This window comes from Chelonia mydas, chromosome 23 (genome assembly GCF_015237465.2).
Source record: "Chelonia mydas isolate rCheMyd1 chromosome 23, rCheMyd1.pri.v2, whole genome shotgun sequence".
NCBI lineage: Eukaryota > Metazoa > Chordata > Testudines > Cheloniidae > Chelonia > Chelonia mydas.
Window position 1 is genome coordinate 15,519,623 of NC_051263.2, and position 21,300 is coordinate 15,540,922.

At 61.4% G+C, this 21,300-nt stretch overlaps 3 protein-coding genes across 3 annotated transcripts; 1 reads left to right on the forward strand and 2 right to left on the reverse strand.

Moving 5' to 3' along the window:
• Window positions 1-517: 517 nt before the first annotated feature.
• LOC102946353 (transmembrane protein 100) lies at window positions 518-2,695 on the reverse strand. The gene is made up of 2 exons (XM_043534692.1): window positions 2,479-2,695; window positions 518-1,391 (listed from the first exon to the last, which is right to left on the reverse strand). The coding sequence occupies exon 2, from the start codon at window positions 1,363-1,365 to the stop codon at window positions 988-990; it is 378 nt and encodes a 125-aa protein (XP_043390627.1). The 5' UTR covers window positions 1,366-1,391; window positions 2,479-2,695; the 3' UTR covers window positions 518-987.
• A 5,644-nt stretch (window positions 2,696-8,339) lies between these two features.
• RCVRN (recoverin) lies at window positions 8,340-15,205 on the forward strand. The gene is made up of 3 exons (XM_007067191.3): window positions 8,340-8,743; window positions 13,865-13,976; window positions 14,467-15,205. Exons 1-3 carry the CDS (start codon window positions 8,363-8,365, stop codon window positions 14,550-14,552), a joined length of 579 nt encoding a protein of 192 aa, XP_007067253.1. The 5' UTR covers window positions 8,340-8,362; the 3' UTR covers window positions 14,553-15,205.
• Window positions 15,206-16,771: 1,566 nt separating this feature from the next.
• On the reverse strand, window positions 16,772-18,913 carry RPL28 (ribosomal protein L28). Its single transcript, XM_037888636.2, has 5 exons — window positions 18,819-18,913; window positions 18,586-18,670; window positions 18,022-18,145; window positions 17,506-17,624; window positions 16,772-16,896 (listed from the first exon to the last, which is right to left on the reverse strand). Exons 2-5 carry the CDS (start codon window positions 18,664-18,666, stop codon window positions 16,807-16,809), a joined length of 414 nt encoding a protein of 137 aa, XP_037744564.1. The 5' UTR covers window positions 18,667-18,670; window positions 18,819-18,913; the 3' UTR covers window positions 16,772-16,806.
• Between the last annotated feature and the right edge of the window lie 2,387 nt (window positions 18,914-21,300).

Genomic DNA, 21,300 nt, shown 5'->3' on the forward strand with positions numbered 1-21,300 from the left:
CCCCCCCCAGCCCCCATGCGGGATGCAGATAAGCCGTGGGGCGCCGGGCACGTCCTGGGCCCAAGGCCGCGAACAATGCGCCGACCCGGCCAGAGCCCAGCCCGGGGCTGATAAGCGCTGGCTGTTTACACTCGGGACACCGAGATGGCAGCAATCGGGCGGGCGGCTCCCGCCCGGCCTGGCACAACACAGGGCCCTGGTGCCCCAGAGCGGCCCTAGGGGGCGCTGCGCTCAGGGAGTGCGACTCAGTAGGGGGGCTCCCCGTACAACCAGCCCCCACACCCGCCCCAGACCGGGCCGCAGCAGCTGATCTACCCAGCTCCAAAGTGCTACCCGGCTCAGAAACCATTATAACTACCCAGCCCCTGAGCGGGGACAGAGACCCCCCCCCCCGCCCACCTGGACCCCGCCCCCGTCCGCTTTCTGAGCTCTGTGCTGGCCCTTTAAATCACAACACCAGCACGCTCACCGGCCACAGGGAGGAGACCGGATCAGGGCGAGATTTTTTTTTGCACGGCCTGTGGAACTCCTGGCCACAGGATTCTCAGCAAGGGCAGGAGTTGGTATCCAGGTGAATTATTCCACTACTGCCCATTGGGGCAGGTGTCTCCTGCCTTTCCTCCACAGCAGCAGATGCTGGTTGCTGCTGGAGGCGGGATGCCATGCTAGATGGGCCCATGGGTATGTAGTTCATGCAGCAAGAGGTCTGCAACCGGAGTCTGAGGCAGGGCTGGAGGCTGTGATGTCTGTATGCAGAGGAGTCGGGTGAGGGAGTGTTGGGTTTAAAGGCGAATCCCGCGTGACTTGTGGTACAGGGGCAATGACACACAACACAGGGCAGGTCCCATGCAGCAGGAGGTGGGATGGCTCAGCCAGGGGACTCTGGGTGGCTCCAGAACCCAGCCTGGATCCTCATGCTGGGTCGGATCGGACTCAGGATGGAGGCAGAACCCGGACTGGATCCCCACACTGGCCCGGATCGAACTCTCACACCACCATCTTCTTCTGCAGCGGGTCCCCCACCAGCAGGGTGAAGCTGCCGCGTCTCCAGCCCCTGATCTTGCGGCCCCGGCAGCAGTAGGCCAGGTAACTCCCGGCCAGGCCCAGCACCCCAGCGCCCAGCAGGGCCAGCCCCAGCACCCACAGCACCGAGCCGTGGGCGTCCCGGGAGTAGGCCAGGGTCGTTACCGCCACCCCGATCAGCGTCGCCACCACGCTGAAGGGCAGGAGGCAGCGGTGGCAGGCACCTTCCACGCCTCCCGTGGCCGTGCTCACCAGCCGTGGGTCCGGGCACAGCTGGATCTGGACCTCTTCCGTGGCCATGTTCACTGTCACGCGGTCGCATGGCGCCGGGGGGGCAGACATGGCAGATGGGGGGAGCGGGCTCCTATCTGGGGAGAGAGAAGGGCGGGGAGACGTGGGTTGGGGTTATGGGAACTGAGTTACAGACCCAGATGCCTGTCCAAAGACCTTACAATAACATTGCTCCCCCAGCACCAAAAGGGGGCTTGTGCCTTTAAACAAAGCGTTGGCTCGGAAGACCCTACAAAAACATCCCCCTGAGTGGAGCGTAACGTGGCCCTGTGGCATAGCACAAAAGGGAGCCTGTACCTTTAATTCCAGAATCCTGCCTTAAGACCCTACAATCAACACTCCCCTGGCATAGGACGCCCTGACCGCACCCCTGATCTGTGCCCTATGGGCCCTGGGGGGCAGGGATTAGCCACAGCGCAGGGAGCCCCAGCCACCCTCCAGTCTGCCCCTTATGGGTCCTGGGAGTGGGAGGAAGGCACGTGTGGGTCAGAAGGCCCCTGGCAAAGAGAGCATGGCCCCATTGCATGGCAGAGCTGATGGGGCAGCTAGGTTTCTGAGCCAGGCACCAGCCACCTTGGGGTGATGAGGCTCCTGGGGGCGACGGCAGGGGAACCGGGCCCAGTGGGTCCCGCAAAGCCAGCTCTAGAAGCCGCGAGGGGCAGCGTTGGGTTGGGCGGGGCAGTGGGGGGCACCCATCTTGGGGGGCAGCGATGTGAGCCGGAGTGCGGGTGGGTTACGGAGAGGCCATGCATGGGGGGGAGGAGCCCTGCAGATGTGCCAGGCGGTCTGGATGGGAGCCATGCAAGTGGGTGGGCTGCATTTCAGCTGTGGGGCCAGGGTGGGGCCAGGGCCGCAGGCCAGCTGTGCGGTGCACTCCAGATGTGCAGGGGGTCCCAGCTGGGGGCAGGGTGAGGGGGTGGGGGTGCCATCCAGATGTGCTGGGCGTGGCAGATGTGAGGCAGGTGCACCATGACGTCCCAACTGGGGGGCGCAGGCCAGGTGCCAGGCGGGGGCTCCCCAAGTGGGCGCCTCTCCCCACCACCCCCTGTTTCTCCTTTAACCCTCCATCATTTAGACCCCCACTGCTTACCCCGAACGCCGCCAGGCTCTGCCCCCATGGGCCCCCATGGGGCAGAGGGGTCGCGCATCCCGTCCCCGCCTTACCTCTCAGCTGCCCGGGGCCTCGGCCTTTTGAGCGCTTGGGTTCTTCACTTTTTCTTTTTCCTCTTTCACGTTCCCTCCGACCTCCCTGCCCTGCTTTCTGCCCCCAGCTCCAGCCCTTTGCGCTTTCTTTCTTTTTTTCTTTCCTTCTTTCTTCTCTTGCTCTCTGTCCCCGTCCCAGGCTCCGTCTTTCCCTTATCTGCCTGGCTGGAGTGCTGTAATTTTGTTTCCTCTATAATATAGCCCTGGCCAAGTCCCCTGGCCCCCCTACCCGCCCCTACCCCCGCCCCTTGGCAAGTGGCGTCTCGACTCGGCAGATGAAATGATAAGGAGCCAATTAGCCAGTTCCTCTGCTGGGCGGTCAGCGCCACATGGGGACTGGGTCGCGCACTCCCGGCTCCCCCCTCCCGCACCGCTACGGACACAGACACACACACACACACACACACACACACACACACACACAGCAGGGACCAGCACCTCCAGCAGGGGGTGGCAAGGACACACACACATTACAAGCACACAGTGTGTGCACATACACACAAATTCCCTATAAACACAACTGCCCACCAGCCGTACACCCAACTCCCCGCCACAATGTCTATACACGCATACAATTTATCCCTCCACACAGAATTCCCAGACACCACACACACACGCACACACACACACACACACACAGTAGGGCATATCCCCTCCAGCAGGGGGCAGTAGGGACACACACAGCACTGCCTCACAAAAACACACTGTGATAGCATACACAACCCAGCTGCACGCATGCCGCCAGCCCCTACACCACCACACACACCTATCCCAAACCCACACACCCCACGCATGTGCCACCACACTAGAGAGGGGCGTGGGGCTGGTGTGGGAATGTGGGCTGTCGCTGTGCCTCATAGGAGTTGTAGTTCTGTGTCCCTAACATCCCCATTCCTGCCATAGGCCCTGTTCCCTCAGCTGGACTCCATCTCCCATGATGCACCGCGGCCTCCATCATGAGACAGGTGGATTTTCCATCACCTGGCATCTTTACAGCAGGACTAGATGTCGTTCTAAGCAAGTCGCTCTAGCTCAGCTATCAGATATGGGCTGGAACCAGGCATCGTGTGAAAAGCTCTGGCCTGGGTTACAGGAAGACAGAAACAGCCAGACTGGGTCAGACCTGAGGCCCATCTACCCTGGTATCCTGGCATCAACAGTGGCCAGCACTGGATGGGTCAGAGGACTCTAGGAACCCTGCAGAGGCAGATTTGAGGGAAGTGGTTAGAGCAGGGAAGGGCTGGGAGCCAGGATGCCTGGGTTCTATCCCTGGCTCTGGGAGGCTTTGACCCAGAGGTCTGCGGGAAGGGGGGATCAGCGAGCTGTGGGTCCCCCCAAACCCATTGACTCGTGATGCTGCCCCCTTTCTGCTCCCCCCCCCCACACCATGTAACGGAGCCGGGCCCTTCACCTCCCTGTCCCTGACAGATCGACCATGACACTAATGCCACTTTGCTGACAGATCTGACCCACCAAAGCCGATTGAGCATATGGCACAAGGCACAGAGCGGGCTATAAGTAGCCGAGGCCCATTGTAATTAGCCACTGAGGGGCTCATGAAACAGCTCTGGGAGGGGAGTGGGGTCTAGTGCTTAGAGCATGGGGGGGGGGGCTGGGAGTCAGGACCCATCTCTCGACTCACCCCTATACAAACCCCTCTATCCACCCATCCACCTTATCTATCCACCCTATCTATCTATCCCCATCCACTCCCTCTATCTATCTATCTATCTATCTATCTATCTATCTATGTATCCCCATCCACCCCACCTATCTATCTATCTATCTATCTATCTATCCCCATCCACCCCATCTATCTATCTATCTATCCCCATCCACTCCATCTATCTATCTATCTATCTATCTATCCCCATCCACCCCACCTATCTATCTATCTATCTATCTATCTATCTATCTATCTATCTATCTATCCCCATCCACCCCATCTATCTATCTATCTATCCCCATCCACTCCATCTATCTATCTATCTATCTATCTATCCCCATCCACCCCACCTATCTATCTATCTATCTATCTATCTATCTATCTATCTATCTATCTATCTATCTATCCCCATCCACCCCATCTATCTATCTATCTATCTATCTATCTATCTATCTATCTATCCCCACACACCCTATCTATCTATCTATGTATCTATCTATCTATCCCCACACACCCCATCTATCTATCTATCTGTCTACCTATCTATCTATCCCCACACACCCTATCTATCTATCTATCTATCTATCTATCTATCTATCTATCTATCTTCATACACACCCAGCATCTCTTTATCTATCTAAAGTTACAAAAACCCTCTTGTGTTTTAAAAGAGCAAATTTTAGTGGGAATCAAAGTCAGGACTCCTGGGTTCTATCCTGGCTCTGGGAGGGTGTGACAGGATCCACGGGGTACACCCTGGAACTGGGGTACCGCTGTGCTCCCTTAACTCTCCAGCCTGGGCTGCCTTCACAATGCTTTGCTCGTGACACGCAGCAAACCCCTCCAGGCGCTGCAATCACTCAGCACAACCGCATGTGGTGCCCCACACCCAGCTAGACTGTGTGAACGCCCCCAGAGCCACTCACGAATCACACCGAGCAAGGCACCAGCCAAATCCCCCCAGCTCCCAGCCTTGCACCCCAGGGCTGTACCGTCCTGCCCGGGTCAGAAGCCTGGTGGAGAGGACAATGCGCCAGCCTTTGTAACCGGAGCTGAGATTCCCCCAAGCGCTTCACCCAAACCACACGGCGTTAGGGGAAGTAGAAACCAGGGTTATTAATGACTGAACGCTGGATTTTCTGTGGTTATAAGTGGAAGGCACAACAGGTCAGAGATAGGTACCAAAGAAAATAAAAGATCAGCGAGAGCCCCAGGCTAAATCTTTAACCTTCTTACACTAGGCCAGAGGTGGCCAAACTACGGCCCGCGGGCCACATCCGGCCCACTGGACCGTCCTGCCCGGCCCCTGAGCTCCCGGCCGGGGAGGCTAGTCCCCGGCCCCCCCTCCACTGTCCTCCCTGCCCTGCAGCCACATGTGGTAAGGGGGGCAGGGGGGGCAGTCCAGGGACAGGGAGCAGGGGGCGGTTGGATAGACGTGGGAGTCCCGGGGGGCCTGTCAGGGGTGGGGGTGTGGATAGGGGGAGGGGCAGTCAGGGGATGGGGGAACAGTGGGGGTTGGATAGACGTGGGAGTCCCGGGGGGCCTGTCAGGGGGTGGGGGTGTGGATAGGGGGAGGGGCAGTCAGGGGACAGGGAGCGGGGGGGGTGGATAGACGTGGGAGTCCCGGGGGGCCTGTCAGGGGGTGGGGGTGTGGATAGGGGGAGGGGCAGTCAGGGGACAGGGAGCGGGGGGGTGGATAGACGTGGGAGTCCCGGGGGGCCTGTCGGGGGTGTGTGTGTGGATAGGGGGAGGGGCAGTCAGGGGACAGGGAGTGGGGGGGTTGGATAGGTGCGGGAGTCCCGGGGGGCCTGTCGGGGGCGGGGGTGTGGACAGGGGGAGGGGCAGTCAGGTGACGGGGAGCAGGGGGGGTGGATAGACGTGGGAGTCCCGGGGGGCCTGTCAGGGGCGGGGGTGTGGATGGGGGAGGCGCAGTCAGGGGACAGGGAGCAGGGGGGTTGCATGGGGGGGGGTTCTGAGGGGGGCAGTCAGGGTCGGGAAGTGGGAGGGGGAGGATAGGGGGCGGGGGCCAGGCTGTTTGGGGAGGCACAGCCTTCCCTACCCGGCCCTCCCATACAGTTTTGCAACCCCAGTGTGGCCCTCAGGCCAAAAACTTTGCCCACCCCTGCCCTAGGCAGGGTTTATGCAATTTTCTCAGGTCACTGGATGTTACAGTTCTTCATACACAGGCCTCTCCCTTCAGCAGGGGGGCTGGGAGCCGGGATTCCTGGGCTCTTGGTGGGGAGTGGGGTGGAGAGAGGGGTTTGTTTGGGGAGGGGTAGATAGAGGGGTGGCTGGGGATAGATAGATAGTGGGGGTGTTGGGGTAGATAGATGGATAGATAGAGGGGGGGTTGGGGTGGATAAAGGGGTTTGGATGGGGTGGGTAGATAGAAGGGGTGGCTGGGGACAGATGGAGGGGTTTGTTTAGGGGTCGATAGGGGAGGTGGCTGGGGGTAACTAGATAAGGTGGATGGGTGGATAGAGGGGGTGTTGGGGTAGATAGATAAGGTGGATGGGGTAGATGGATAGAGGGGTTTGTTTAGGGGTGGGTCGATCGAGGAGGTGGCTGGGGGTAGATGGAGGGGTTCGTTTAGGGGTCGATCGAGGGGGTGGCTGGGGATAGATGGAGGGGTTCGTTTAGGGGTCGATCGAGGGGGTGGCTGGGGATAGATGGAGGGGTTCGTTTAGGGGTCGATCGAGGGGGGTGGCTGGGGGTAGATGGAGGGGTTCGTTTAGGGGACGATCGAGGGGGCGGCTGGGGTAGATGGAGGGGTTCGTTTAGGGGACGATCGAGGGGGCGGCTGGGGGTAGATGGAGGGGTTGGTTTGTTTAGGGGTCGATCGAGGGGGCGGCTGGGGGTAGATGGAGGGGTTGGTTTGTTTAGGGGTCGATCGAGGGGGCGGCTGGGGGTAGATGGAGTTGTTCGTTTAGGGGTCGATCGAGGGGGCGGCTGGGGGTAGATGGAGTTGTTCGTTTAGGGGTCGATCGAGGGGGCGGCTGGGGGTAGATGGAGTTGTTCGTTTAGGGGTCGATCGAGGGGGCGGCTGGGGGTGGATGGAGGGGTTCGTTTAGGGGACGATCGAGGGGGCGGCTGGGGGTGGATGGAGGGGTTCGTTTAGGGGTCGATCGAGGGGGCGGCTGGGGGTGGATGGAGGGGTTCGTTTAGGGGTCGATCGAGGGGGCGGCTGGGGGTGGATGGAGGGGTTCGTTTAGGGGACGATCGAGGGGGCGGCTGGGGGTGGATGGAGGGGTTCGTTTAGGGGTCGATCGAGGGGGCGGCTGGGGGTGGATGGAGGGGTTCGTTTAGGGGTCGATCGAGGGGGCGGCTGGGGGTGGATGGAGGGGTTCGTTTAGGGGTCGATCGAGGGGGCGGCTGGGGGTGGATGGAGGGGTTCGTTTAGGGGACGATCGAGGGGGCGGCTGGGGGTGGATGGAGGGGTTCGTTTAGGGGTCGATCGAGGGGGGCGGCTGGGGGTAGATGGAGGGGTTCGTTTAGGGGTCGATCGAGGGGGCGGCTGGGGGTAGATGGAGGGGTTCGTTTAGGGGTCGATCGAGGGGGTGGCTGGGGGTAGATGGAGGGGTTCGTTTAGGGGTCGATCGAGGGGAGCTGGGGGTAGATGGAGGGGTTTGTTTAGGGGTCGATCGAGGGGGTGGCTGGGGGTAGATGGAGGGGTTTGTTTAGGGGTCGATCGAGGGGAGCTGGGGGTAGCTGGGCCGGGGGGTGAGAACAGCTGTGGGAGGAGGCGAAGCCGGTGTGGAGGTGGGCGCACAAGGGCAGTGGCTGACAACACGCCAAGTGGCTCAGAGCTGCCAATCTCCCTTTAATAGCGCTAAAGAACGTCTCATCCCCTGGCCGAAATGTGATCAGCGCTCCTGAAATAGCTGCGTGTGTGTGTCCGGGGGTGTGTGTGTGTGTCAGAGCCCCCCGCCCGTGGTGATCCTCCCCCCCTTCCCAGGGAGTCTATATAAGCAGGGGAGCAGGAGGGCTCGGGAGAGAGGAGACGGAGCAAAGGAATCCACCTGCAAGTGCCGGGGATCCGAGCGGAGGATCGGGGCGCTAGGCTGGGGCTCGGAGCGGAGGATCGGGGCGGAGGATCGGCCCGCTAGCCGGAGGATTGGGGCGCTAGGCCGGGGCTCAGGGGCACTAGGGACGGGGATCAGGGCGGAGGCTCGGGGCGCCATGGGGAACAGTAAAAGCGGGGCTCTGTCCAAGGAGATCCTGGAGGACCTGAAGCTCAACACCAAGTACTCGGAGGACGAGCTGTGCAAGTGGTACGAGAGCTTCCAGAAGCAGTGCCCGGACGGGCGCATCAGCCAGGCCGAGTTCGAGAAGATCTACGGCAACTTCTTCCCCAAGTCGGACCCCCAGGTCTACGCGCGCCACGTCTTCCGCAGCTTCGACACCAACGGCGACGGGACGCTGGACTTCCGGGAGTACATCATAGCCCTGCACCTCACCTCCTCCGGCAAGACCAACCTCAAGCTGGAGTGGGCCTTCTCCCTCTTCGACGTCGACCGCAACGGCGAGATCAGCAAGAGCGAGGTGCTGGAGATCATCACGGTGAGTCCGGGGCAAGGGGGGCGTGCTACGAGCTTCCCCGCAGCAGTGCCCTGAGGGAGTGCTGTGAGCTTCTCCACAGCAGTGTCCTGAGGGGGTGCTGCAAGCTTCCCCGCAGCAGGGCCCTGAGGGAGTGCTGCGAGCTTCTCCACAGCAGTGTCCTGAGGAGGTGCTGCGAGCTTCTCCACAGCAGTGTCCTGAAGGTGTGCTGCAAGTTTCCCCATGGCAGTGTCCTGAGGGGGTGCTGCGAGCTTCCCCACAGCAGTGTCCTGAGGGGCTGTTGTGAGCTTCCCTGCAGCAGTGCCCTGAGGAGGGGCAGATGCACAGGCTTGCCGCGCCACCCTGAGAAGATTCCCGGTGCCCACCGAGCCAGAAAGGTTTTCCCCGGCTCTGACCACGATTTCCCCCTCCTTGCAAATGAAACCGATTCCTGCTCGTTCTGCCTGCCGGGGCGACCGGCTCCCTCAGCCAGCGTCACAGCCTGTCCTCACGCCCCCGCCCCCCCCCCTCAAGTGCGGTGCCCGAGGCTGGGCTCCCCCACTGAACCCGTCGACCGCCCGTGTCTGATGCGCCTGTGAACGGACGCCAGACAGACACAGCGTCACAACAGGCCCATCTACCCTGGTATCCCGCCTGCTCCCTGCCTCCCCCAGGGCCCATCCAGCCCGCTGTCATCCCCCCGCTCCCGAGAGGCCCCCCGAAACACGCCCGCAGCCAGCCTGTTTGGCAGAGCTGGGAGGGGCCCAAGGGCTGCCTGACCTCCGGGCAGGTGGCAGGATGACGCCAGGCAGCATGACAGTGGATTAGCCCCGTTCAAGGTTTGCGTAGTTCGTAAATGGCATTAGCTACCCCTGATGGGATTCCCCCCCCCACGCAAAATCCTGTTTTGCTAATTTCCCTGGGCTGAGCCTCTTTGTTGCCAGGCGCCCGCCCGAATGGAGGCTGAAAGCAGCTTGGCCGAAAGCAGCCCCCCCACCACCCCCACCGTTAATTTTATCAGGGTGGCCTCACCGGCCCCTTGCAGAGCTGCTGCTCTGGGGTCAGGGGGGGTATCGGAGGTGCTCGCCTCCCCCATGGCAGAACGTAACAGGCCATAAGCTGGATTTGCCACCCCAAAGAGGAGGAGGAGAAGGAGAAGGAGGAGGAAGGCGAGGGGGAGGGGGTCGAGGGGAGGGGCAGTGGCTTTGCAATGAGAGAGGTCGCTCTAAAAACAAGATGGGCAACTCCCAGAGGGGGCCAAAGACTCGGTGACGGTGGCGTTCACAGCATGCCGAGGGGCACGAGGTTGGAAGGGGCTGAGTAAATGATTCATTCCTCTCTGGGGAGAGAACCCAGGAGTCCTGGCTTCCAGCCCCCCTGCTCTAACCACTAGACCCCACTCCCCTCCCAGAGCCGGGGATAGAGCCTGTATTGCAATCTATGGGTTGCCTGCCTCCTACTGGCCAAAACTTCCCTTTCCTGCTGATTCCCCCCCAGCTGTGCTCGGGGCTAGCGTCTTGCATCTGAAGTCTATCTGTGTGGCACCTCCGGTTTGATCTCTCTTGGGACTGGATCAGGGCGGGATGGGCAGCTGTTACCTTGGCCTGATGGCTACGGAGGGCCTGGGGAACTACCCGTTACTGGATTTCAGAGAGGCTAAAAGATGGCTAAGATTTTTTATTTGTTTTAAGTAAAAGGATGTTTCTGGGGAGGTGACGAGACCCAGACGGGTTTAAACGGACTCGGTAGGAATCTGTCCCCGCTCCTGAGGAACTAGGAAGCAACTCTGGAGCTGAGCCCCTGAAAATTTGTTGCCATTCCCCCCGAACCCAAGTTTTTCCCCCTGTGGGTTTTCGATTTCACCGTTTCCGGAGGGGTTTCGCTCAGCCGCTTTTGGGGTGGGGATGGGGGTGAGTGTCAAAGGTCACCTTCAAAATCGAAAGACGACTTCCATGTGAAAAAATCTCTTTCGGTCTTTTTTCTGCCCCCCTCTCTGGGAATCTTTCCGGGCTCTGAAAAAATCCATTTTTTGATGGGGAGAAAACAGCAGACAAAACGTGGCCCATCACAACCTCTGAGTCCTTCATAGTGAGGGGGCCTGGCTTTAAATCAAGGCGATTTAAATCACCCACTCTAACACCTCCATATCAATCATTGACTTTAATCCACTTTTCCATTTATTCGTCAGGCAGAACCATTCAAACACAGTGATTTACAACTCCCGGGTGCCTTTACCCTCGATTTTATGCATCTTTTTGCTTCCTAGCAGGGTCCGCTGTACATTTATTTAAGCAACTAGGTAGCTTAATATCGTCAAGTTCTTATTCATTGTACTTTTTTAGTAGGGGAGAAACCGGTGACTCACATCTTGCTGGGTTCCTACTGTCATGCCATATTTATAAAGCTTGCCTCAAAAGTTACATGTTTCCCCCTGGATTCTTGCTTTGTCTAGAAAAACAGCCTTTAATGCAGCGTTTTTGATACAGACTCCTGGATTCTGCACATTTGTAGGGTTTAAGAGATGCTAATAAGTTCAGGCCTTAGCGGGGTTTGTATTAAATTCAGATTTCCTTCAGAACAGATTTAGTTTTTAAAAGGAAAATGTAATCATTTAAATATCAGAATTTTAAAAAAAAATCTGGTTTAAATTTTAAAAAAATCAATTAAAAAAAGGTTTTTTTTTTCAAATAAAGACCAAAAAATCATTGGTTTTTATCCACCTTGGTTCTGCTCCTGCGAAGACCAGCGGCCCACCAGCAAAGTCTCGGGTAGTCAGAACAAAAGCTGGTGTCCAAACCTCTGCCCCTCCCGTCTGATCCCAAATTACCCGGCTACTGATCAGCGAACGCTTCTCCTAGCACGTATGCACCCTCACCCCTCCCTCTCACCAGCCGGGCTCTCTGATCCCCTGTAAATCGGGGATTAGCCCTTAGGTGCAATAGGCATGAACCTAGAGTGGGATCAGGGGGTAAGGTAAAGAGTTACCTGCTTGTTAATAGCAGGGGGAGGGGAAAATATGTTGGTGGCCGGTGGAACTACTTGCCACTTGATTTTGCTGAGAAGGTGAAAGGGAGGCAAGCCATTGGGGGCCTTGGGGGTCGAAGTTCTTGGCTAGAGGGCAGGTGTTTCTGAGGACCAGGCTAGTGGCCAGGGGAGGATCCCTGGTGGGAGGATGAGTCTCACCAGGCATGGGTGGGGATGCAGGACTAGGAACCTTGAAAATGGATCAAAAACCTCCTCTGGGAAACAGCTGCCTCCACAGAGCAAATGAGGGGACTTGGCTGATTGGAATGCAGGGGTCTTTGGGACTCATGGCAGGCAGTGAAGAGAATGTGTCTGCGTCCATCCACCCACCCACCAACCCCTACACCTAGCCTTCCATCCACCCACCAACCCCTACACCTAGCCCTCTGTCCATCCACCCGCCAACCCATCCATCTCTACACCTATCCCTCCACCCACCCACCGACCTCTCCACCCATCCCTCCATCCACCCACCCATCCACCCCTACACCTATCCCTCCATCCCCCACCAACCCTCCCACCCACTCCTACACCTATCCCTCTGTCCATCCACCCGCCAACCCATCCATCTCTACACCTATCCCTCCACCCACCCACTGACCTCTCCACCCACCCCTACATCTATCCCTCCACCCATCCCTCCATCCACCCACCCATCCACCCCTACACCTATCCCTCCATCCCCCACCAACCCTCCCACCCACCCCTACACCTATCCCTCTGTCCATCCACCCGCCAACCCATCCATCTCTACACCTATCCCTCCACCCACCCACCGACCTCTCCACCCACCCCTCCATCCACCCCTCCACTGACTCCTCCATCCACTCACCAATCCCCACATCCACCCTACACCTATCCCTCTGTCCATCCACCCGCCAACCCATCCATCTCTACACCTATCCCTCCACCCACCCCTACACCTATCCCTCCATCCATCCACCCCTACACCTATCCATCTGTCCATCCACCCACCAACCCATCCACCCACCCTTCCACCTATCACTCCATCTACCCACCTGTACAGCTATCCCTCCATCCACCCACCAACCCCTCCATCCAACCCTCCACCTATCCCTCCACCCACCCACCGACCCCCCAATCCACCCCTACACCTATCCCTCCACCCACCCACCGACCTCTCCACCCACCCCGACACCTATCCTTCCCTCCCTCCATCCACCACCCCTCCATCCACTCACCAACCCCCCGTACACCTATCCCTGTCCATCCACCCACCAACCCATCTCTACACCTATCCGTCCACCCACCCACCTTACCCTCCCAGTGGGTTAACCCCATTCTTTCCCTGGCAGACAGTTCCTGTCCCCCCCGCTGTCCCTTTCCCAAGCATGGCGTTTCCCAGAGGCTGGGTTAAGCTTCCCTCTGGTCAATCCCTGGGACCCTTTAATCATTTTTAATATTCCTCAAGGCTCGGATTCTATTCGGCTCCTGGCTCAGATTAATCTCCCGAGCCCAGACTGGGGGAAAATCTTAATAATGCCTCCTCCCCCACAATCAGCTGGGGCTGGAAATGAGAGCGTTAGAGCATCATATGGACACAGCTGAGACAGGAGTCACACAGGGTATGGGGGGGGGACCTTAATAGCCATGGGGGTGGGAGCCAGGACTCCTGGGTTCTTTCCCCAGCTCTCGTAGAGGAGGTGGGTCTAACGATTAGAGGAGGGGGGTTGGGAGTCAGGACGCCTGGGTTCTATACTTGCTCTAGGAGGGCAGTGCAGTCTAGTAGTTAGAGCTGGGGGGAGGGGCGCTAGGAGCCAGGCCCACATGGTTTACTGTTCTCTGCCCCATTGCATTTATTTGGAGAGGGAGGCAGAGCTGAACCCCCCCCCACCCCAAGTTGGAGTGTAGCAATAAAACACCAGCTTCATATACCCACCAGTTGGGAAAATTCAGTGAGATGCAGCCAGCTCTGGGGGGGGGGGGGGGGGTGAGGGGGTGGGCTGGGTATATGGGGCCGCTCACCCAGATCGGAGATGCAGCCAGCACTGGGGTGGGGCACGGAGGCTAGGTATACGGGGCCCCTTCCCCGGCATGGAGATGCAGCCAGCTCTGGGGTGGGGCACAGCTAGATGTCAAACGTTGTGTGTCTGCCCACAGGCAATATTTAAGATGATTCCCCTTGAAGAGCAGAAAATGCTCGCTGAGGATGAAAACACCCCCCAGAAACGAGCCAACAAGCTCTGGGACTTTTTCAAAAAGGGGGAAAACGGTAAGGGATCTGCCAGACCCCCCTTCTCCGCTCTCCATCCTCCCATCCCACAGCCCAGCCCCACCTTGGCCGGCTCCGAGCTGCACTGCTCAGATGGTCCAATGCCCCGTATTCGTATTACATGGTGCCACACATGCACGCCCCCCCCATGGCACCTCAGGGCAAACCTTGAAGCCCTTTTAACCTCTGATGAAACCCAGCCCTAGAGGGGACAGGCCCCGGGCCCCATTCCCTGCCTTCCCGAGCCAGCCAGTCCCTGCCCTGGGGCCATATAGGAGCCATCACCCCCTAGAGGGGAAAGGCCCCGGGCCCCATTCCCTGCCCCCCTGAGCCAGCCAGTCCCTGCCCTGGGGGCTGGATAGGAGCTGGCACCCCCTAGAGGGGAAGGACCCTATATTGCAGTTCATTAACCCCTCCTCTCCACTCTCCCTCCATTCCCTCCTCCCTGCCCTTCTGTTTTCTTCTCCCCCCCCCCCCCCCACCCCCACAGACAAAATCGCCGAGGGGGAGTTCATCTCCGGCGTGATACAGAACGAAGCCATCATGAGGCTGATCCAATACGAACCCAAGAAATAGGAAGGCCAAGGTCCCAGGCCGGGAGGGGAACGGCAAACAGGAGGGAGAACGCGGGCTGAGCAGGGGCGGAGTGAGAGGACGAGTGAATGAGAAAACGATGGAACGAACGAATGAAACAACATGTGTGCGAGGCACCCGACCCATCTCCGTACGCTGCCATGTTGGTCTTCACCCCTTTCCCCGGGTAGCTGGATCCCTTCCCTTCCTCCGCCAGCAGCCCGCTCTGGGCACTTCCAAACAGGCTGTCGTTGGGGGCCGAGGGAGGGGGGACCCCACCGAGACCCCCGGGGTGGAAAGGAGCAGGGGAAAAGTGGGGGAGGTGAAAGAGCGGATGATGGGAAAGGAAGGATAGGATGAAGGAGAGAAAGAAAAATGGAGCAATGAAGGAGGAAGGAAAGCGGGGGATGTAACAGGGAGGAAGGGGGGAATGAGAAAGAACAGATAATAAAAAGGCAGAGCAGCAGTGAACAGAGGGCAGAGAACAGGAAATGAGAGGAGAGAAATAGCCGATGGAAGACAAGGATCACGTAAAGAAGGTGCTGCCCAGACACAGAGTCACTGAGATTGGGGCCCCGTCACGCCGGGCGCTGCCCAGACAGAGTCACTGAGATTGGGGCCCCGTCGCGCCGGGCGCTGCCCAGACACAGAGTCACTGAGATCAGGGCCCCGTCGGGCCGGGCGCTGCCCCGACATGGACTCACTGAGATTGGGGCCCCGTCGGGCCGGGCGCTGCCCAGACACGGACTCACTGAGGTTGGGGCCCTGTCGGGCCGGGCGCTGCCCAGACACGGATTCACTGAGATCGGGGCCCCGTCGGGCCGGGCGCTGCCCAGACACAGCATGAGAGCCAAGGGTTGAACCCAGACATCCTGTCTCCTCGTCTAACACTCCAGCCACAGCTCCGCAGCAAAAAACCCTCCTCAACAGGCACAAACCAACGCCCTCTGTCTAGGGCCCTGAAAAGCGCTCTGCCTTCCTCCATTTGCTCCTTCTCTCCCCCCGCACCCTTGGTCTGATTCATGCCCTCTCCCCGTGGGCCTCTAATGCAGCTCTGTGGGGCGGATCATTCACCCCCCTCCCTCCTGCCGAAGCCTGTTTGGAAAACACCCCCCCATCCCCGATTCATGTTGTGTTCTGCAGTTTGTGCTTCTGTCTCGTTTCTTCCCCACCCCAGAGCCAGCGGGATTCCCGGCCCAGAGCTGGGGGGGGGAAGGAAGGGAGACAAAGGGCATTTGTCTTACATTGCTGTACTGGTGTCTGGTTTTCAATAAAGAGCGTTGTGTGTAAACCATTCGCCTGGCTTCTGGAGGGAGGGAGCGGGCCGGGGAGGAACCGAACCAGCCACCTGCAGGGCCCTGGGCACCACCAGCCCCTGCTACAGTTGGAAGGCAGCAGGCACCCGGCCTGGCCACTAGGGGCGATACCGAGCGCCCTGCCAGAAGGGCGGGCCCTGAGCAGTGAAGTACCAAGTGCCGCCACGAGAGGGGGGTAGGGGGGAGCTGACAAACTAGGAGCCATTCGTTCCTGACCCCCACCTCCTGTAACCACTAGACCCGACCCCACTCTCCTCCCAGAACCGGGGAGAGAACCCAGGAGTCCTGGCTCCCAGCCCCCCGGCTCTAACCCGTGGCATACGTGGCCCCACTGGTCAGTCCCTGCTGCCCTGACAGGCATTACAGGGATAATCCATTTGTTCCCGGTCTGCTGGCGAGACAGGGGTTATGTAATAGGGGCCCCCCCCCCCACCCCTACACTGCTTCCAATCCCGTTAGCGGGGATGAGCTCTGAGCCTGGCGCCGAAAGCACAGTGTAAACATGGCCTTAAGCAGCTTGGCCTAATCAGCCAGGGCTGGGCACCCAGGGGACAGATGGCAGTATCCGTGCCAGCCAACCCCCCCCCATCCCCGCCAGGGCAATGCCACCCCCAGCTCTGCCAGTGCCCCTTACTCCCGACCTGCAGCCCCCCACCCTGGTGGGACCCCTTACAAAAGGGCAGCTCGTCTTCCTCTCCCACGCGCGGGTTCTCTCCCTTTTTAAGGTCACACACCGACAGAACCATATCCCATCTCTCTACCTCAGTTTCCCCACCTACTAGACACTATGTCTGAAGAACACTGGACCACCGCCATTGGGCACCACCCTCCACAGATGTCGCGCATCCCCAGGGACCCACCCCCTTTCCTGTTCTCCCCCCCACAGAGGTTGTGCCACGCTGCAGGCAGGTTTGAACCCTTTATTGGGACATGCTAGCCATTCACGCTGTCTTGGTAGCCCGGGTTCTCTTCTTCTTCACCACCACTGGCTTCTGGCTCCGCAGGATGGCGCTGGCGCGACGCAGAGCGGCCTGGAGACAGGGGTGGGGGGAAACGCGTGAGACTGACGCACAGTGGAGTGGGCCCCGGCACAGCGCGGGGGGGCCCTGCTGCAGCGACTGGGACTGGCTTCCCCATCCCACTGCCCCTGCAACAGGGGTAGACAGAGTGGGGCTGCACCCCACTTCTAGATATCGCCCCTGAAGCTAAAGGGGGTGAAGGCATTGATCAGGCATGGCGAGCGGAGCAACTATCACCCCCCCATCACTGCTCACCCATGTGGTGGGATGGGGGTGCTCAGATCTGGGGTGGCGAAACAATCGCCAATCAATCCCCCCATTCTAGGTCTCCAACGAGGCATGGTGAGCCGAGCGCAGATCATAGCGACCCGCGCAGCCACCTGGGTTAAATCCAGCTCATCCTGTCTTTAAAACGGAGGCACAACCCCCCCCCCCCCCCGATACAACCCCCTCGAGGAGCCAGCTGTGTCCCTTTCTGCCCCTCGGGACAGGCGCTCTGGCCAATGGGGCAATGCTCCTCCACCCCATGGGTTCATGAACACAGGACGGCCCCCTCTGGGGAAGCAGGGGACCAGACCCACGGCGGGGGAGGCTCGGCCGCCCCCCAAGCCCAGTTCTCACCATGCGCAGATCCTTGCGGTAGTTGTTCTTGCGGATGATGTGGCGCAGGCTGCTGAGCGTAGCCCGGGCGTTCTTGTTAATGGTCGTCTTCTCATAGGACGTGGCTGGCTTGCGCTGGCCTGGGGGAAGGGGCCACGGGTCAGAGCCAGGGTACAGGACAGGGGCCGGGAAAGGCCATGGGGAGGGATCACAGGAAAGGAGCTGGTCTCTCCCGTCTACGGGGAAGGGGACTGGCTGGCTCAGGGGGGGCAGGGAATGGGGCCTTTCCCGTCTAGGGGGCCCCAGCTCCGAACCAGCCCCAGGGCAGGGGGACTGGAGGGCTCAGGGGGGTGGGGAATGGAGTATGGGGCCCTTCCCGTCTAGGGGGCCCAAGCAGTGAACTGGGCAGGTGGGTCTCAATCCAGATCTGCCCGCCCCAGAAGAAACCACTCTTTCACATCCCCCGTGTGTCGGGAGCCTGGCTCCCGGAATCCTTCGCTGGCGGGGAAGGAAACCAGCTCGTCTGCATCTTCCCACCTGCCCGTTTCTTCAGCACCACCACGATCCCCTTCCCGTCCGCCGCGGGCTCCACGCCCACTGTCTTGCGATGGATCAGCCCGTTGTAGCGGAAGGAGTTTCTGGCCTTCAGGTTGTTCGGCTCCTTCGGAGAGAACCACCCGGTTACCAGAGCCCGGCTCCCCCCCCGCGGCGCCCCGGGCAGAGTCTTGTCCTGGGTCCGGGCAGCGCCCCGGGGTCCCGATCCCGGTGACTCTGTGTCTGGGGGTGCGTGTGCGAGGTTAGGAGCCCGGACGCCTGGGTCCCCGCGGGGCGGTGCGGAAGGGGGAGCCCGGACGCCTGGGTCCCCGCGGGGCGGGGGGGAAGGGGGAGCCCGGACGCCTGGGTCCCCGCGGGGCGGGGGGGACGGGGGAGCCCGGACGCCTGGGTCCCCGCGGGGCGGGGGGGAAGGGGGAGCCCGGACGCCTGGGTCCCCGCGGGGCGGGGGGGAAGGGGGAGCCCGGACGCCTGGGTCCCCGCGGGGCGGGGGGGAAGGGGGAGCCCGGACGCCTGGGTCCCCCCGGGGCGGGGCGGGGGGGGACTCACGGTGCTGTAGGTTTGTTTGTTCCGCTTGATCAGGAAGCTGGAGCTGTTGCGAACGATCATCCACTGCAGATGGGCCGACATCGCCCTGCGGGGACAGGGGCGTTAGCGGGGGGCGGGACCGGGGGGGCGCGGGGGGGTCCGGGGCGCGGGGCTGCGAGGCCGGGGGGGGGCGGGTCCCGGGGGGGGTTTCGGGGGGTCCCACGTGGGGCCGGGCCCGGAGCTCCGGGGGATACCTGCTCTCGCGGCCGCTGCCGGAAACGGAAAGGGAGGAGCCCGGCGGCCGGGGCGGGAACGTAACATCCGGTGCGCGCGCCCCGCTCGGGTATCTCCGACACCGCCCCTCGGCGCGTTCGGCTCCGCTCGGGAATCTCCGGCACCGCCCCCCGGCGCGTTCGGCTCCGCTCGGGAATCTCCGACACCGCCCCTCGGCGCGTTCGGCTCCGCTCGGGTATCTCCGACACCGCCCCTCGGCGCGTTCGGCTCCGCTCGGGAATCTTCGGCACCGCCCCTCGGCGCGTTCGGCTCCGCTCGGGAATCTCCGGCACCGCCCCTCGGCGCGTTCGGCTCCGCTCGGGAATCTCCGGCACCGCCCCTCGGCGCGTTCGGCTCCGCTCGGGAATCTCCGGCACCGCCCCTCGGCGCGTTCGGCTCCGCTCGGGAATCTCCGGCACCGCCCCTCGGCGCGTTCGGCTCCGCTCGGGAATCTCCGACACCGCCCCTCGGCGCGTTCGGCTCCGCTCGGGTATCTCCGACACCGCCCCTCGGCGCGTTCGGCTCCGCTCGGGAATCTCCGGCACCGCCCCTCGGCGCGTTCGGCTCCGCTCGGGAATCTCCGGCACCGCCCCTCGGCGCGTTCGGCTCCGCTCGGGAATCTCCGGCACCGCCCCTCGGCGCGTTCGGCTCCGCTCGGGTATCTCCGACACCGCCCCTCGGCGCGTTCGGCTCCGCTCGGGCTCGTTCGGCTCCGCTCGGCTCTTTCCGTCACTAGCCCCCCTTTCCCCACCCCCCATCAAAGCGGGGTGCGTGTAAATCTTTCCTCGCCCCGGACGCGGGCCGCCTCAGGGCTCCCCATAGCGGCCCCTGCAGCCCAGGGACCATTCACCTGCCCCTCCCCCCGCAACGTCCTCCCAACTGGGGGTTGGTGGTGAGATTTTGACTCCCAATATATCTCTCTATTAGGTGTATTACGGTAGGCCTGGGAGCTAGGCGCTGTTCATTGTTCATTCAGTGTATTATGGGAGCGCCCAGTCATGGCCCCCTGGTGCACGGTGCTGTACATGACGATAGCACCATGTGACATTTTTCCCATTTCCCTGTGACTTTTTTCTTGTGGCTCATTAGCCGTCACTGAGGGGCTGCGGGTCGGGTGTGAGGGGCACTGGCAGAGCTGGGGGGGAAGCCCAGGGCCGGGCTAGCAGGGGGCTGCGGGTCGGGAGTGAGGGGCACTGGCAGAGCTGGGGGGGAAGCCCAGGGCCGGGCTAGCAGGGGGCTGCGGGTCGGGAGTGAGGGGCACTGGCAGAGCTGGGGGGGAAGCCCAGGGCCGGGCTAGCAGGGGGCTGCGGGTCGGGAGTGAGGGGCACCGGCAGGGCTCGGGGGGGGAAGGGTTGGGCTAGCAGGGGCTGCAGGTCAGGAGTGAGGGGCACTGGCAGAGCTGGGGGGGGAAGCCCAGGGCCGGGCTAGCAGGGGGCTGCAGGTCGGGAGTGAGGAGCACCCTTCATTGAGCGGGGTTCTGCGGGCTGGTAATTAACAAGCCCCGGGGGGGCGCATTGATCGGGGCTGGCGCGCAGGCCGGGGATCGATGGGGCGCGGGGCTGGCTCCAGTGCTCAGTCGGGACGGGGCCGTGGGCGGGCGGGATGGGGCTGTGGGGGGCCCTGGTGCTGCTGGCCCTGCTGGGGGGCGGGGGGTGCCCCTTCGAGCTGCAGGAGGCCATCCGGGAGCTGCAGAGCGAGAACGCCCAGCTGCAGGGCCGGGTGCAGAACCTGAGCCAGGCCCTGGGCGAGCTGCGTCTGCTCGTCTGGAACCGCTCGCGGGGTGAGCCGGGGATGGGGATGGGGCGGGACCCAGGGAGCAACCCCCCCTGCCACCGGGTGCAGAGCCCCCCTCCTGTGACCCTGCCAGAAGCAGAGGCCCCACCCCCCCAGAGTTCAGAGCCCCCCTCCTGGATTCAAAGCCCCCATTCTGTGACACCCCCCTGAGAGCATAGCACCGCCCTGGGTTCAGAGCTCCCCTGGGTTTAGACCCTCCCTCCTGGGACCCCCTGGCATCAGAGCCCCCCGCCGGGGACCCCCTAATAGCACAGCCAACCCCCCTCACAGGGTGCAGACCGCCCCCAATGCAGATCCCCCACAGGCCCGTCCCCCCCCGAGAACAGAGCATCTGCACCATTGAGAGTAGCCCCCTCTGAGACCAGAAACCCCCTTTTCTGAAACAAGACCCCGCAAAACCAGTGACCCAACCCCGGAACCCAGAGACCCCCCTTTGAGATCAGTGACCCCCCCCACCCACATCCCCTTCCTCCCAAGATTGGGACCCCCTTAGACCAGAGACACCCCCCTTCACTCCTTCTGTCCCTCTCCACTCCCCACGCCCCAGCTCACACTCTGCCCAACTGGACACCAGCTCAGGGGACCCCAAACCTGGAGTGGGGTAGCGGGGCTCCATCATCCAGCCCTCGACTTCTCTGCTTTGGGGGGGGGGGCTGTCCATGTCTGAGA